Below are 16,463 nucleotides of genomic sequence, written 5' to 3'. Positions count from 1 at the left end.
CTCGTCAATTAAAATACTTTTGCATAATTGACTGATAGAATTGAAAAATGAGTATTATCACTCAATAAATACAGCCAATTGTTCAATTCGGATTCATATTTCTTTGTTACATGGATTTTAATAACAGCAATAACAGTCATTAAAAACAAGTATTAAACAGAACTTAGAAGCAGATCTAATAGCTTTATCACTAAATATTAACCTGTGATTATAAAAAATTATGAAGCTTATTCAATCACATTAGTTTTTTGAATCATTACTAAAAATTATTTTAAAATCTGTTTATTTTATTGTTTGACATTTTGCATATGTTTTATAATGTACAAAATATGTCAGTAGAGGAGATTGTGAAAAATGGCGGAACAGGGCTGACCTCTTGGCTCGCGGCTCTCAGGGTGAGGGGTGAAGAGGACAGGCAACCACACAAGCCATCTGCACCTGCTCTGGGTCAGCTTCCCAAGACTGAAGAGAGACACCGGGATATGGAAATTGTGGACAACAATCAAAGGTGAACTGAAATTCTTCCACTAAACCCGGGGAGTCGGAAGTAGAGTGGGGAGGGAGCACCCTTCCCCCACAGGGAGACGTCCCTGCCCTGCCCACCCCGGCCACGCAGGAGGGCACTGCCTACGGTGGTGGGGGCCGGGCGTGGCAGACGAGCGGTGTGCAGGGAGTCTGGAGCAGGCAGCATTTTGAATTCTCCGCAGCGCCCCGCTGAAGCAGGAAGGGTGCGGGAAGGGTCTGAACCCAGCGGCCGCTTCCCAGCCCCGCTGCCCCGCGGCTTGGTGACGCCGTGGAGGGCGGCGCTGGAGGTGTCTTTCCGGCATCCCCACTACTCTAGGCCAGCCGAACTGTTCGCGCTTCTGGAGAAGGCAGCTCCTTGAGTTCCCAGCGCTCCGCTGAAGCGGTACTAGGTGGGGAAACAGTCCAAACCCAGCAGCCGCCCACCCGGCGGCTTGGAGACACGGAAGGCCACGCTGAAGCCGTTTTTCTGGGCATCCCCTCTACCCCAGGCCAGCCGAACTGCTCGCCATTTGGAGAAGGCAGCCTTTTGAGTTCCCAGCGCTCTGCTGAAGCGGTAGTGGGTGGGGAAAAGGTCTGAACCCAGCAGCTCGCCCTGCAGCTTTGAGAAGTCCTGGAGGGCCGCGCTGGAGGCGATTTTCAGGCATCCCCACTACCCTAGGCCAACTGAACTGTTTCAGATTCTGGAGAAGGCATCTTTTTGAACTCCCAGAGCTCCACTGAAGCAGTAGCAGGAGGGGTAGGGTCCGAACCTGCAGCCGCGTCCCAGCACCACTGTGCTGCCCCATAGCTTGGAGACGCTGCGGGGGCCACGCTGGAAGCATTTCTCTGGCACCCCCTCTACCCTACACTGGCTGAACTGTTCAGGCTTCTGGAGAAGGCAACTTGCTGAGCTCCCAGCCCTCCGCTGAAGCAGTAGCGGGTGGAAAAGGGTCCGAACCCAGCAGCCACTTCTGGCTCCGCCGCGCAGTTCCGTAGCTTGGAAACGCTGTGGAGGGCTGCGCTGGAAGCGGGCTCAGGCGTCCCCTCCACCCCAAACAGGCTGATCTGAAACAGCTTCTGGAGAAGGCAACTTTTTGAGCTCCCAGCACTCTGCTGAAGCAGGCGCAGGAGCTGAACCTACAGGTGCTGAACTCAGCGGCCGCCTCCCCGCACCCCAGAAACGAGTGCTGAATTGGGCCTTCCACCTCAGGATGCTTTCAGGTCCAGGAAGTGGGGATTCTACCTTAAAGGAGGCTTGGCCTTTGGATACCATTGAAGCTTTGACTGGTGCTTGGTAGACAGAGGGCAGTTCCCCACACATAAACCACTGGGTCCCTGCGAGCGGGGGAATTAGGGAGTGCAGTGGTCGTTTGAAGCCAGCCTGCCAAACCCAGCCCAGTCTTCTGCCGAACAGGGAACCTGCGGTGTCAGTGCCACCAAAGCACACCACCACCACCCCATAGATTGGAAACGCTGCGGAGGCCTGCCCTGGTAGTGAGCTCAGTCTTACCTTCTGCCCTAACCTGGCAGGTGGCCTCGGAAGCTGAATTTAAAAGGGTGGAAAGGTGAGAGCAGTGTTTTGTTCGGCGGCTATCTCGCAAGTTAGAACCTGGGTGGTTTCTTGCTGCATTTAGCTATTTGCGATCTGTGCTCAGAGAGCAGAGCCTATCATAGCAAGGCGGAGTAGTGATGGAGGCTGCTATTCCTGAGGACTCAAGGAACCCTTGGGAGTGGCAAAACATTCGTTTAACACTGAGATACCTGTATATCCTATTTAGAGACTTAGAGCGCAATACAAAGATCTTGGGATACATTGATAACTGACTCCTTCCCACAAACCACAAAGAAAAAAAGAAAGAGTAAACTCAGTGCTTACCACAGTACCCCCCACTTCAACCTAGTGGTAGAAACTGGTCTCCATCTCACTAGAGTGAATGATCCCTTGGATGTCTAAGCAAGGGACCCAAACCCACTAAACTCTGTGGACAGAAGGTGAAGACATTAGGTCAAAGATAATCCAACAGGCTCAAACTCCTCTTAGATGAAACAGGACCAGAGCACATAGTCCACAACTCTTCCAAGGATCATTCCTTTGGAACCCAAGAACACAGCTCATAATCGAGTTCCAGCACCTCTGGTCCTCAACAAAGTATCCAGATGAGGAAAAACCAGCGAAAGACATCGGGAATCATGAAGGATCAGAGAGAAAAGTCACCTCCAAAAGAAAATACTCATTCCCCACCAACTGACACCAACTTACATGATATGATTAAACTAACAGAGGAAGAATTCCAAATATGGGTTGTTAGAAAGCTCGACGGAATTGAAGAGAAAGTACAATCCCAACATAGAGAAACCACAAGAACAATCCAGGAAATGAATGAAAAATTCTCCAAAGATATAGAAGTAATTCAGAGAAACCAAGCAGAAATTCTGGCAATGAAGGAAATATTCAAGGAACTCCATAATACAATGGAAAGTCCCAAAAACAGGATAGATCATGCTGAGGAAAGAATTTCAGAACTTGAAGATTATACCTACATGCTAAACAAATCAGAGGAAGAAAGGGTACACAGAAACAAGAGACAAGACCAAAGCTTACAGGAAATGTGGGATTATGTAAAAAAGTCGAATCTCAGATTGATCAGGATTCCAGAAGGGGAAGAGGAACATTCACAAGGGTTGGAAAACTTATTTTACGGCATACTGAAGGAAAATATGCCAGGCCTAGCTAGAAATCTGGATATCCAAATACAAGAAGCGCACAGAACTCCTGGGAGACACAACATGAATAGGCAATTGCCTCATCATGTGGTTATTAAGCTGACCAAAGTAAATGTGAAAGAAGCAATCTTCTGTACAGCAAGGCGAAAACAACAAATAAAGGAAAGCCTATCAGACTAACAGCAGACTTCTCATCTGAAACCTTACAAGCCAGGAGGGAGTGGGTGTCTATCCTTAATCTTCTAAAACAGAACAAACCCCAACCTAAAATTCTTTATCTGGCAAAATTAAGTTTCATCTATGAGGGCGAAATAAAATCCTTCTCAGACAAGCAATCGCTGAAGGAATATGCAAAGACCAGACCAGCCCTACAGGAAATTCTCAGACCTGCCTTCCACGGTGAACAGGGCAATAGACACTCCTCAAAATAAAGTCCTCAAAGAATTAAAGTCTAGACCTTGAACTTCATGATGGCTCAAGGTCTAAAACAAAGCAACAGGACTTCACCCATCAATATGAACAGAAATCTTACTCCAATTTCAATCCTCTCAATAAACGTAAATGCCTTAAATTGTCCTCTGAAGAGACATAGGCTGGCAGGGTGGATAAAATTCCACAAGCCTAGGATTTGCTGTCTACTGGAAACACATCTAAACCATAAAGATGCCACCCAGCTGAAGATCAAGGGATGGAAAACTATCATCCAGGCAAATGGAAGTCAAAAGAAAGCAGGGATAGCTATATTATTCGCAGACAACATTAGATTTAAATTAGCAAAAGTAAAAAAGGATAAAGACGGCCACTTTATAATGGTGAAAGGGAAGATCCAACAAGAAGATCTAACAATTCTTAATATTTATGCACCCAATACAGGAGCACCCAATTACATAAAACAAACCTTGTCTGAGCTAAATATCACTTTAAACAATACTACCATAATAGCAGGGGACTTCAACACACCACTAAATGAACTGGAGAGATCCTCCAAACAGAAATTAAGTAAAGAAATAAGGGACTTAAATAAAGCTATTGACCAAAAAAGTCTGACAGATCTATACAGAACATTCCACCAAAATAAAGCTGAATTTACATTCTTCTCAGCAGCCCATGGATCCTTCTCCAAAACTGATCACATACTAGGCCACAAAGCAGATCTCAAAAAATTCAAGAAAATAAAAATAATACCATGTGTCTTCTCTGACCATAGTGGTATAAAATTAGAGTTCAATTCTAACAGAAATACACACCACATCACTAAGTCATGGAAACTAAACAACCTACTGTTGACTAACTATTGGGTCAAGGAACAAATTCGGAGGAAATCAAGAATTTCTTCGAACAAAACAACAATGAAGCCACATCTTACCAAAACCTGGGGGATACAGCAAAAGCATATCTGAGAAGAAAACTAATAGCAATAAATGCTCACATCCAAAAAACAGAAAGAGTAGACACCGACAACCTAATGAATAGACTCAAGGAACTGGAAAAAGAAGAGCAAACCAATTCCAATCCCAGCAGAAGGAAAGAGATATTTAATATCAAAGCTCAACTAAATGAAATGGAAAGCAAAAGAATTATATGGAAAAACCAGAAGCTGGTTTTTCAAAAAGATCAACAAAATTGACAGCCCTCTGGCTAGGCTGACAAGAACTCAAAGGGAAAGGACTCTAATAAACTCAATAAGAAAAGAAAAAGGAGAGATCACAACAGACTCCACAGAAATACAAAACATTATGTTTGACTACTATAGAAATCTATATGCCCAAAAACTACAGAATGAAGATGAAATAGACAGATTCCTAGACTGATACAACCTCCCTAAGTTCACCCAGGAGGTAACTGAGTTCTTGAACAGACCAATCACAAGCTCAGAAATTGAAGCAGTAATTAAAAACCTCCCTAAACAGAAAAGTCCTGGGCCACATGGCTACACTTCAGAGTTTTGTCAAACATACAAAGATGAAATCATACCTATACTACAGAAACTAATCCACACCATTGAGTAGGATGGTATTCTTCCTAACTCATTCTACGAAGCCAATATCACCTTGATACCAAAGACAGGAAAAGATACAACAAAAAAAGAAAATTACAGACCAATATCCCTCATGAATATAGATGTAAAAATCCTAAATAAAATTTTAGCAAATAGAATTCAGCAGCACATCAAAAAAATAATTCACCATGACCAAGTGGGATTTACTGGGATGGAAGGCTGGTTCAACATACGCAAGTCTATAAATGCAATTCACTTTATAAATAAAAGCAAGAACAAAGACTATATGATTCTGTCAATACATGCAGAAAAAGCATTTGACAAAGTCCAACATACCTTTATGATAAAAGCTCTTAACAAAATAGGCATAGATGGCCCATACCTTAAATTTATCAAATCCATTTATGACAAACCAACTGCTAATATCATCCTAAATGGGGAAAAATTCATTCCCTCTCCAAACCGGATGATATATTATATCTAGAAAACCCCATGGATTCATCCAAGAGACTCCTAGATTTGATAAATGAATTCGGTAAAGTTCCAGGGAATAAAATCAATATACACAAATCAGAAGTATTCATATATGCCAAGAACCATCAAGCAGAAATTCAAATCAGAAACGCAATACCCTTTACTACAGCCCCAAAGAAAATTAAATACCTAGGAGTATACTTAACGAGAGATACAAAAGATTATACAAGGAGAACTACAAAACACTAAAAAAAGAAACTGCAGATGATTTAAACAGATGGAAAAATGTACCATGTTCATGGATTGGTAAAATCAATATTGTTAAAATGTCAATATTACCTAAGGTGATCTATAGAATCAATGCAATCCCCATCAAAATACCACCAGCATTGTTTACAGATCTAGAAAAAATAATTCTTTGCTTTGTATGGAACCAGAGAAAACCACGTATAGCCAAAGGAATCTTAAGTAAAAAGAACAAACTGGGGGGGGGGGGAGTGAATCAGTCTTCCTGAGTTCAAGCTGTACTATAAAGCAATAATAGTTAAATCTGCCTAGTACTGGCACAAGAACAGAAGCATAGATATCCAAGAACAGAAGCATAGATATCTGGAATAGATCTGAGATACCAGAGATGAAACCATCTGTATACGGTAACCTAATCTTTGATAAAGCAGGCAAAAATATACTATGGGGAAAAGGTTCTCTCTTCAATAAGTGGTGCTGGGAAAACTGGTTAGAAACATGTAGAAGAGTGAATCAGGATCCCAACCTCTCACTTCTCACAAAAATTCACTCAAGATGGATAACAGACCTAAACCTAAGGCATGAAACTTTAAGAATCCTAGAAGATGTTGAGAAAACCCTATCAGATATTGGTCTAGGCAAAGAATTTATGAGGAAGACCCCAAGGCAATCACCGCCCCATCAAAAATAAACAAATGGGATCTGATCAAATTAAAAAATTTCTGCACTGCCAAGGAAACGGTCATTAGAGCAAACAGACAACCCACAGAGTGGGAGAAAATATTCGCTCTTCACACTTCTGATAAAGGTCTAATAACAAGAATCTATCTAGAACTTAAAAGAATAAACAAGAAAAAATCAAACAACCCCATTAAGAAATGGGCAATGGAAATGAACAGAAACTTCTCCAAAGAAGACAGAATAATGGCCTGCAAACATATAAAAAAAAGTTCAACATCTCTAATCATTAGAGAAATGTAAATCAAAACCACAATGAGATACCACCTAACTCCAGTGAGAATGGCCTGTATCAAGAAATCCCAAAACAACAAATACTGGCGAGGATGCGGAGAGACAGGAACACTCTTTTTTTTTTTTTTTTTGAGACAGAGTCTCACTTTGTTACCCAGGCTAGAGTGAGTGCCGTGGCATCAGCCTAACTCACAGCAACCTCAAACTCCTGGGCTCAAGCAATCCTGCTGCCTCAGCCTCCCAAGTAGCTGGGACTAAAGGCATGTGCCACCATGCCCGGCTAATTTTTTTCTATATATATTAGTTGGCCAATTAAGGATTGGCCAAATAAGGCCAAATAAGGTCTATATATATTAGTTGGCCAAATAAGGATTAAGCTTAAACCCATAATACAAAGCAAGACGACACAAGATGTGGAAAATGGGCTACACATCTACTCGCCATCAAACTGGTACTGACTAAAACTATGGTGCTTAAAAAATGGTAGTGTTCAACAGGGATTTGATGGGGGAGACCCACATCTTAAGGAAGTGGCGAGCATTGTGGGGTGGGAAGGGATTACCTCTATCCCTTTTTAGGGAGAGAGAAAGATACATAGTGTAACCAAAATGTCTAAAAAACAAAATCTGTAATCGGGAAGTGGGCAGGTGGAAGGGGGAAGGAGGGAAAGGGCATGTACTCACATGGTGGGTGCAGTGTGGTGCTCACTACCTGGAGGCTGGGCACACTAGAAGCTCTGGCATGGTGGGGTGGGGAGGGGGGACAGAGGCAAGATATGTAACTGTAACAATATATGTACCCCCATAATATGAGGTAATAAAAAAATTAAAAAATATGTCAATAGAGTAATTCTTGCATGTAAACTATAAATAGTAAGTTGGAAATGACTTGCTCAAAGATCTTAGGGGAGAGTGGTACTTGGATAAACAATATTTAGAGACTACTGTTTGATACAGCCATCTAGTACAAATGAGTAAGGGGACAAAAGAAAAACAACAATAACTAGAGGTAAGAAAATAAATCAGAAAGGAAAATAAATGGTAGATGGAAAAAAGACAAACTTTTCCATTTTAAAATACTTATACCAGTAAATATGGATACACATAGTTCCTGTAAGAGTTAACAATCTTGCAAGCTTTCTATACAGATTAATTATACCATAATAATTCAGTATTAAAATTGCCCGGCTAGCTCAGTCGGTAGAGCATGAGACTCTTAAAATAGAGGTATTATAAAGGTACTTTCTAAATAATCCTATATCATAAAAATTAAATTCCAAAAATTAACTATATGATTAATTATAAATTATATAATTATATAATTTATAAATAATTATAATAAATTAATTATAAAATATGATTAACTATAAATTAATACCAAAAATTAACTATATGATTCCATGGAGATAAATTCCTGATGGTATTTTGCCAAAAAAAAGGTTAATGTAGTAGCACCATGAGACACCAACAATGCTGGAATGTTCTTCCTAATTTCATTCAACAAACATCTATTGAGTCCCACTATGTGACAGGCATTCTGCTATGCTTTTTCTTCTTCATATTGGTTGTCATAAGAATTTCTCCCAAGCTTTGGGATCCCTTGGATCTGTACTTCTAGCCTTAATATAATTACTCCTCAACTCTTGGTAACTGTATGTTTATAATATGCTAATAGAACTGTAATATAATGTAATGTTTCATTAGTAATATTCCCATATAACATGATGTCTCTGCCTTTCAAATTTCTAATTTAAGAAATATTAAAATGAATCAAATTCATGTTAGCAATTTTGTAAGATAAAATATTTGCACGTTAAGTTTACCTATAATAATAGATTCCCGTGTAAATTTAGATTATAAATAAGAATAGGAAGTGGGAGTAAATGAAGTAAACTAAGACATCCTATGGAAATTATTATTTCACGTTGTGCTGGTTAATAAGTCCACAAGTTCAACTCTTCAGAATTGTGGAATAATTCTATTCATTCCGGTAATTATAGACCAATAGTATTGTGGCATCTTCTCTTTCCTGTTAGTAACATGTTTCTGCCCTTATTGGCTGAAGGGATGCAAGAAACATAATCTGACATAAATCTTTAAAATGGTCACATCCAAGATTAATTTCACTGAGGAAAAAATTTCAGCATACTAAAAGTAAAGGGTAAAGATAATAATTAGAATTCAAAAACTACTGATCATCTCAAAAACACCACTCCAGAGGCAGGAACTTTCTGTACTTAAAAAAATCTACTGAGGCCGGGCGCGGTGGCTCACGCCTGTAATCCTAGCACCCTGGGAGGCCGAGGTGGGCGGATTGCTCGAGGTCAGGAGTTCGAAACCAGCCTGAGCAAGAGCGAGACCCCGTCTCTACTATAAATAGAAAGAAATTAATTGGCCAACTAATATATACAGAAAAAATTAGCCGGGCATGGTGGTGCATGCCTGTAGTCCCAGCTACTCGGGAGGCTGAGGCAGGAGGATCACTTCAGCCCAGGAGTTTGAGGTTGCTGTGAGCTAGGCTGACGCCACGGCACTCACTCTGGCCTGGGCAACAAGTGAGACTCTGTCTCAAAAAAAAAAAAAATCTACTGAAAATCACCTGAGAAATTATAGTATAAGCTTCCATTTTGCCCTTCCCCTCCTGCCTCAATTGGATAGGGAGGGCCTGGTTTTTTCTTAAAGAAAACCCCCGGACAAAGCAAAATATAACCTCACAAATCCTTATAAGTACATACATGGCGCTGAAGTTCAAGGTTACCATTGTTAATTTCATTGCCTATCTTCAAAAGCCATTGTTGCATCATGTGAAATATATTTTCTTGGAGTGCCCTGAAGGAAAAATCAAGTAAAATAAAGATAAATCATTTCCTTACAGCTGCGGTCCCCAAACCCAGTACTGGTCTGTGGCCTGTCAGGAGCTGGGCCGCACAGCAGGCGAGCGCAGGCGAGCGAGCGCCGCTCCACCCGCCTTGCGGCCGCTCCCTTCACTCGCGTCGCCCGGGCTCCGCGCCTGTCAGAGCGGCAGCAGCGTCAGAGTCTCACAGGAGCGAGAACCCTACTGTAAGCTGCACATGCACGGCATCTAGGCTGCGCGCTCCTTGTGAGAATCTAGTGCCTGATGATGTGCGGTGGCACCGAGGCGGTGACGCTAGTGCTGGGGAGCGGCTGCAAATACAGACCATCAGCAGCAGAGAGGTCTGACTGCACAGTAAATGTGATGCGCTTGAATCATCCCAAACCATCCCCCGACCCCCAGTCCATGGAAAAATTGTCTTTCATGAAACTGGTCCCTGTGCCAAAAGGTTGGGGACCACTGGCTTAGAGTATAAAAGTAATTATCAGTTAAGAGAAAGAGTTTTATTTGGCTAGACATAGTAAACTTAGGTGTGACAATTTCTTGAGAACTCAGGAAAAGGTGAGTAAAAGCCCTGAATTATCTGGTATGACAGCTTAGTCACTGACACAGCTTTCCTAACCTCCAGGCATTATGAACTTTGGACAAAGTAGATCTTACCTGCAACATTAGCTCTCTGTTGTAAAAACTTAACGCTCTTTATGTTTACTTCTAGGCCAGTAGGGTCTTTTCACATAATGAGAAGAATGAAATTTTAAAAGTCTCTCGATGATTGAGAGAATAACTGTGTGAGCAGCGTGAGAAGCGAGGCTGGCCAATTCTCCAGTGAAAATGGTGAAAATTATTATTTAATAAACCATTTAAAGCCTCTGGAAATGGCACTAAAGATAAACACAAATGGCAGAAACATCTACTGAAGAAGATCTTTGAAGATTCAGTAAAAAAGGCAAGAATCTATGGTATTTGAAACAAGCTTTCTCCCTCTCTTCTTTAGCTTACTGAGGCAGAAACTCCACTCCAGAATGCTGCAGCCAAGAGCACAGGGCTCCCTCTCCCTCCAGCTCCCAGATAACTTTCATCCCAGGGGAAAGAGGACATCAAGGTTTCTTATCTTGTCCCCAGCTATTGGTTACTTGGTCTAGGTACTAGGCAAATGCAGCTGAGAAGTGGGAGTGCTCTTCCTCCACCCAGCCCGTACTTACATAATAGAGGGCTCTCCCTTAGGCACAGCGTGCTGAGAATACTGGGGCCTGATGTCCTGGGTTTGGGAGGCAGTAGTTCCACTCCAGGAGAGAAGACCCAAGAAGACCTGGGGCTGCTACTCTCCCCTATAAAAAGTACTCAGCTCTTACAAATAGTGTGTCACTCGGAGGAAGGTTGCCATTGTTCCCACACCCAGCCTCTAGAGGCCTGCCTCAGAGATTTTGCCTGCAGGGAGAAGAAGTCAAGAAAACAGAGCCTAAACTATAGGTAAACTACTTAATAGTTTTCAGGAAAGAACCAGGGAACAAGACAGCTGGGAGGAGGCCACTTGGAATCAGAAAATATCAAACACTAATCTCAGGAACTATTCTTTCCAAGGAGCCAGAATTAAAGAGATTGGTTTGTAGAGCAATATATGTCCCAGAGAATTATTGAAAACAATAGAGCAGTCAAACAGAAATTAGTGGAGTTTAACGGCTGGGTGTCACAGAGAAAAAGAAGAAGAGAGCCTTGACAAAACACGGTCCCTAGGCCGGGCGCGGTGGCTCACGCCTGTAATCCTAGCTCTCTGGGAGGCCGAGGCGGGCGGATCCTTTGAGTTCAGGAGTTCGAAACCAGCCTGAGCAAGAGCGAGACCCGTCTCTACTATAAATAGAAACAAATTAATTGGCCAACTAATATATATACAAAAAAATTAGCCGGGCGTGGTGGTGCATGCCTGTAGTCCCAGCTACTCGGGAGGCTGAGGCAGAAGGATCACTTGAGCCCAGGAGTTTGAGGTTGCTGTGAGCTAGGCTGACGCCACGGCACTCACTCTAGCCTGGGCAACAAAGTGAGACTCTGTCTCAAAAAAAAAAAAAAAAAAAAAAAAAAACACGGTCCTTGCAGAGTGACTGTGGGCATAGCCAACGCTGCACCTCCCTAAGAACAACATCAGAGGCTTACCAGGAGGAAGAGGGGGGCAGTAACCAAAGTTGCTACAGTATATTATCTAACATGTTCAATCTCCAACAAAAACTTATAAGGCATGCAAACAAACAAGAAAGTATGACATATACATGAGAAAAAAGCAGGCAATAGAAACCACCTATTAGACTGACCAGACATTTGATTTTTCAAAAACAGACTTCAAAGTAGCCATGATAAACATGTTCACAGAACTAAAGGAAACCATAATTAGAGAAGTAAAAGAAAGTATGATAACAATATTGCAGAAAATAGAGAATATAAATATATAGATTGGAAAAAAGAAACAAATATAAATTCTAGAGTGAAAAAGTACAATAAGTGAAATTTTAAAAAAATCATTAGTAGGGCTCAACTCTAAATTTGAACTGACAGAAGAAAATAATTGAACTTGAAGATAATTTGATGGAGATTATACCAGCCAACAAAGAGAAAAAATAATGCAGAAAAATGAAGATGACCTCAGAGAAATATGGGATAACAGTCAGCAAACCAAAAACACATAAAAGCAGCACTGGAAGTAGAAAAAAGATAAGGAGCAGAAAAAAATATTGAAAGAAGCAATGGCTAAAAACCCATTGAAAAACAAACAAAATTGATTGAAAAACAACAACACACACTCATGAAGCTTAAAAATCTCCAAGAAGGATAAACACAAGGAGATACACAAGCAGATACATCAGAGTAAAAATGCCAGAAGTCAAAATAAGGAGAAAATCTTGAAAGCGGCAAGAGAAAAATAAAACATAACTTATAAGGGAAATCGAACATGATTAAGAGCTGACTTCTCAGAATAAATGAGGCAAATACACAATAAGATAACATATTCTTACTGCTTAAAGCAGCAACTGTCATTCAAAAATCCTATATCAGGCAAAGATATCTTTCAAAAATAAAGGTGAAGTAAAGACTTCCCAAGATAAAAAAAAACTGAAAAATTGGTTGTTAGTGGATTTTTCTTACAAGAAATACTAGAATTTCTTCAGGCTAAAAGAAATGGGAATTATAATCTACATGAAAAAACAAGAAGCATATGTAAAGATAATTATATAATTTTAAAAGATAATATAAATGCATATTTCTCTGACTTAAGAAAAAAATTATATAAAATATTATAATGTGGCCGGGCGCGGTGGTTCACGCCTGTAATCCTAGCACTTTGGGAGGCCGAGGCGGGCGGATTGCTCAAGGTCAGGAGTTCGAAACCAGCCTGAGCGAGACCCCGTCTCTACCAAAAATAGAAATAAATTAATTGACCAACTAAAAATATATATATACAAAAAAATTAGCCGGGCATGGTGGCGCATGCCTGTAGTCCCAGCTACTCGGGAGGCTGAGGCAGTAGGATTGCTGAGCCCCGGAGACTGAGGTTGCTGTGAGCCAGGCTGACGCCACGGCACTCACTCTAGCCTGGGCAACAAAGTGAGACTCTGTCTCAAAAAAAAAAAAAAAAAATATTATAATGTATAGTTAGACCTATAACCTAAAAATGTAATATGTGTCTAATGTATTTGCCAAAGTAGCACAAAGAAAGTAGATGGGAGCAAACTTCTAACAGGATATAGAAATGATGACACATGGTAAATTAATAATTATAACAATGTATTTTTGTGTTTATAATATTAAGACACTTATTAATAATATAATAATAATAATAATACCACAAAAGGTAAAAAACAGAATAGGACTATGTGGGAGTAATATTTCTATATATCACTGGAGTTAAGCTAGTATAAATCTGAAGCTCATTCTGATAAAAGGTTTATGGTAAACTCTAGAGCAACCACTAAAAAAAAAAAACTTTAAAGATATAATGAAAAATCAGTAAAGAAATCAATGCTACACTAGGAAATATTCACTTAATGCAAATAAAAAAGTAAAAGGAAAATACAGGAACAAAAAAAGAAATGAAACATAGAAAACAGTAAGATGACAGATGTAAATTCAACTATATCAATAATAACATTAAATGTGAATGGATTAAATAAACCAATAAAAAGGCAGAGATTGTGAGACTGGGTTTAAAACATGAATCAACTATATACTCTCTACAGGAGACACACTTTAGACTCAAAGATACAAATAGACTGAAAGTAAAATATGGAAAATTATATAAAACAGCAACCACAACAAAGCTGGTATGGCTGTACTGGCATTAGATAAAATAGATTTTAAAACAAAAAAATGAAAACCTCAAAATCAATCCCAGCAACGACAAAAATAAATAAATGAACCCTGATCATATTAAAAGCTCTGCACAACCAAGTAAACTATCACTAGGAGCAAATAGACAACCTATAGAATGGGAGAAAATATTTCCATGCTATATATCCAATAAAGGGCTGATAACTAGAATCTATATAGAACTCAGTAAAATCAGCAAGAAATAAATATCAAACAACCCAATTCAAAAGTGGGCAAAGGACATGAGCAGAAACTTTCCAAAAGATAGATGAATAGCCAACACACATATGAAAAAATGCTCAACATCTCCAATCATCAAGGAAATGCAAATCAAAACCACAATGAGATATCACTTATCTCTAGTGAGAATGGCCTTTATCAAAAAGTCCCCAAACAATAAATATTGGCGTAGATGCAGAGAGATAGGAATACTCTTATACTGCTGTTGGGACTGCAAATTAGTTCAATCTCTATGGAAAATAATAAGGATATACCTCAAAGAACTAAAAGTAGAACTATTATTTGATCCAGCAATCCCACCACTGGGTATCTACCCAAAGGAAAGAAAGACATTCTATCAAAAAGACATCTACACTAGAATATTTATATCATCACAATTCACAATTGCAAAGATGTGGAAACAACCCAAGTGCCCATCAATACACAAGTGGATTAATAAAATGTGGTACAGGTATACCATGGAGTACTACGCAACCATTAAAAACGGTGAACTGCCTCTTGTATTAATATTGTATTAATATTATCCTGGATGGAGTTGGAGCCCATTCTTTTAAGTGAAATATCACAAGAATGGAAAATGAAAACCACATGTACCCACCATTAAATTGGTACTAATCAATCAACAGTAACGTGCACATATGGGAAGTAACATTCATCTGGTATAGGCCAGGTGGGAGTGGGGAGAAGGGGATGGGTAAATCCAAACCTAATGGATGCAGTGCGTGCTGTCTTGGGGATGGACATGCTTGTAGCTCTGACTTGGGCAGTGCAAAGGCAATTTATGTAACCAAAGTGTCTGTACCCCCATAATACTCTGAAATTAAAAAAACAAATGTTACTAGGTGTAAGGAAGGAAATTTTATAATGCTAAAAGGGGCAAACCATCAAGACAATATAACAGTATAACAATATAACAATATAAACATGTGCACCTAATAACAGAGAACCAAAATACATGAAGCAAATACTGAGAGAAACGAAGGGAGAAAGAGACAATTAAATAATAATAGTTGGAGACTTCAATATTCGACTATCAATAATGGATAGAACCACTAGACAGATGATTAACAAGGAAACAGAAGACTTAAACAATACTATGAACTATATTAAACAGACATTTATAGAATACTCCATCGAATAACAACAGAATATATTAATACATTCGTCTCAAGTATACATGGAAAATTCTCCAGGATAGACAAGATACTAGGCCATAAAACAAACCTCCATAATTTTAAAGGCTACAATAATGTAAAATATATACACATACCACAATGGAATGGAATTAGGAATCAATAACTGGAAAAAACTGGGAAATTCACAAATATGTGAAAATCAAATAACATACTTCTAAATAACACATAGGTCAATTAAGAAATCAAAAGAGAAATAATTAAATACTTTGAGATTAATGAAAATAAAGATACAACATGTCAAAACGTATAGGATGCAGATAAAGCAGTCCTTAGAAGAAAATTCATAACTATAAAACCTACATTAAGAAAGGAGAAAATCTCAAATCAATAACCTAATAGTCCACCTTAAGACTATATAAAAGTAGATTAAACTAAATATAAAAAAACATATAAAAGGAAATAATGATGACTAGAATGGAAATTAATACAATAAAGAACAGAAAAACACTAGAGAAAATCAATGAAATCAAAAGATGGTTCTTTGAAAAGATCAACAACATTATTAATAATAAACATTTAGCTACATTGACCAGGGAAAATAGAGAGCAGGCTCAAATAACTAGAATAGGAAATGAGAGAGGGGGACACTAGTATTGACCTTTCAGAAATGAAAAGGATTATAAGGGAATACTATGAACAATTCTGCCAACAAATTAGACAATATAGATGAAATTGTCAAATTCCTAGGATACAAAAAACCAAAACTGACTCAAGAAGAAATAGACAATATGAATAGACCTGTAACAAGTAAAAGAGACTGAATCAGTAATCTAAAACCTACCCACAGATGGCTTCACTACAGAATACTACCAAAGAGCCAAAGATGAATTAACATTAATTCTTCACAAAGTCTTCCAAAAAATAAAGGAGAGAACACTTCCAAACTCATTTCATGAGATCAG

At 39.4% G+C, this 16,463-nt stretch overlaps 1 protein-coding gene across 1 annotated transcript in view; it reads right to left on the bottom strand.

The window, feature by feature from the left end:
* Positions 1–16,463, bottom strand: part of AXDND1 (axonemal dynein light chain domain containing 1) — a 158,827-nt gene that overhangs the window by 40,514 nt on the left and 101,850 nt on the right. Inside the window, exon 18 of the mRNA XM_012772571.3 lies at positions 9,654–9,747. Coding sequence (XP_012628025.2) covers positions 9,654–9,747 — 94 coding nt within the window. The remainder of the gene's footprint in view (positions 1–9,653; positions 9,748–16,463) is intronic.

Source organism: Microcebus murinus, chromosome 2, assembly GCF_040939455.1.
Source record: "Microcebus murinus isolate Inina chromosome 2, M.murinus_Inina_mat1.0, whole genome shotgun sequence".
Lineage (NCBI taxonomy): Eukaryota > Metazoa > Chordata > Mammalia > Primates > Cheirogaleidae > Microcebus > Microcebus murinus.
The sequence above is the reverse complement of the archived record's forward strand: the minus strand, read 5'-3'. Positions and strand labels throughout refer to the sequence as shown.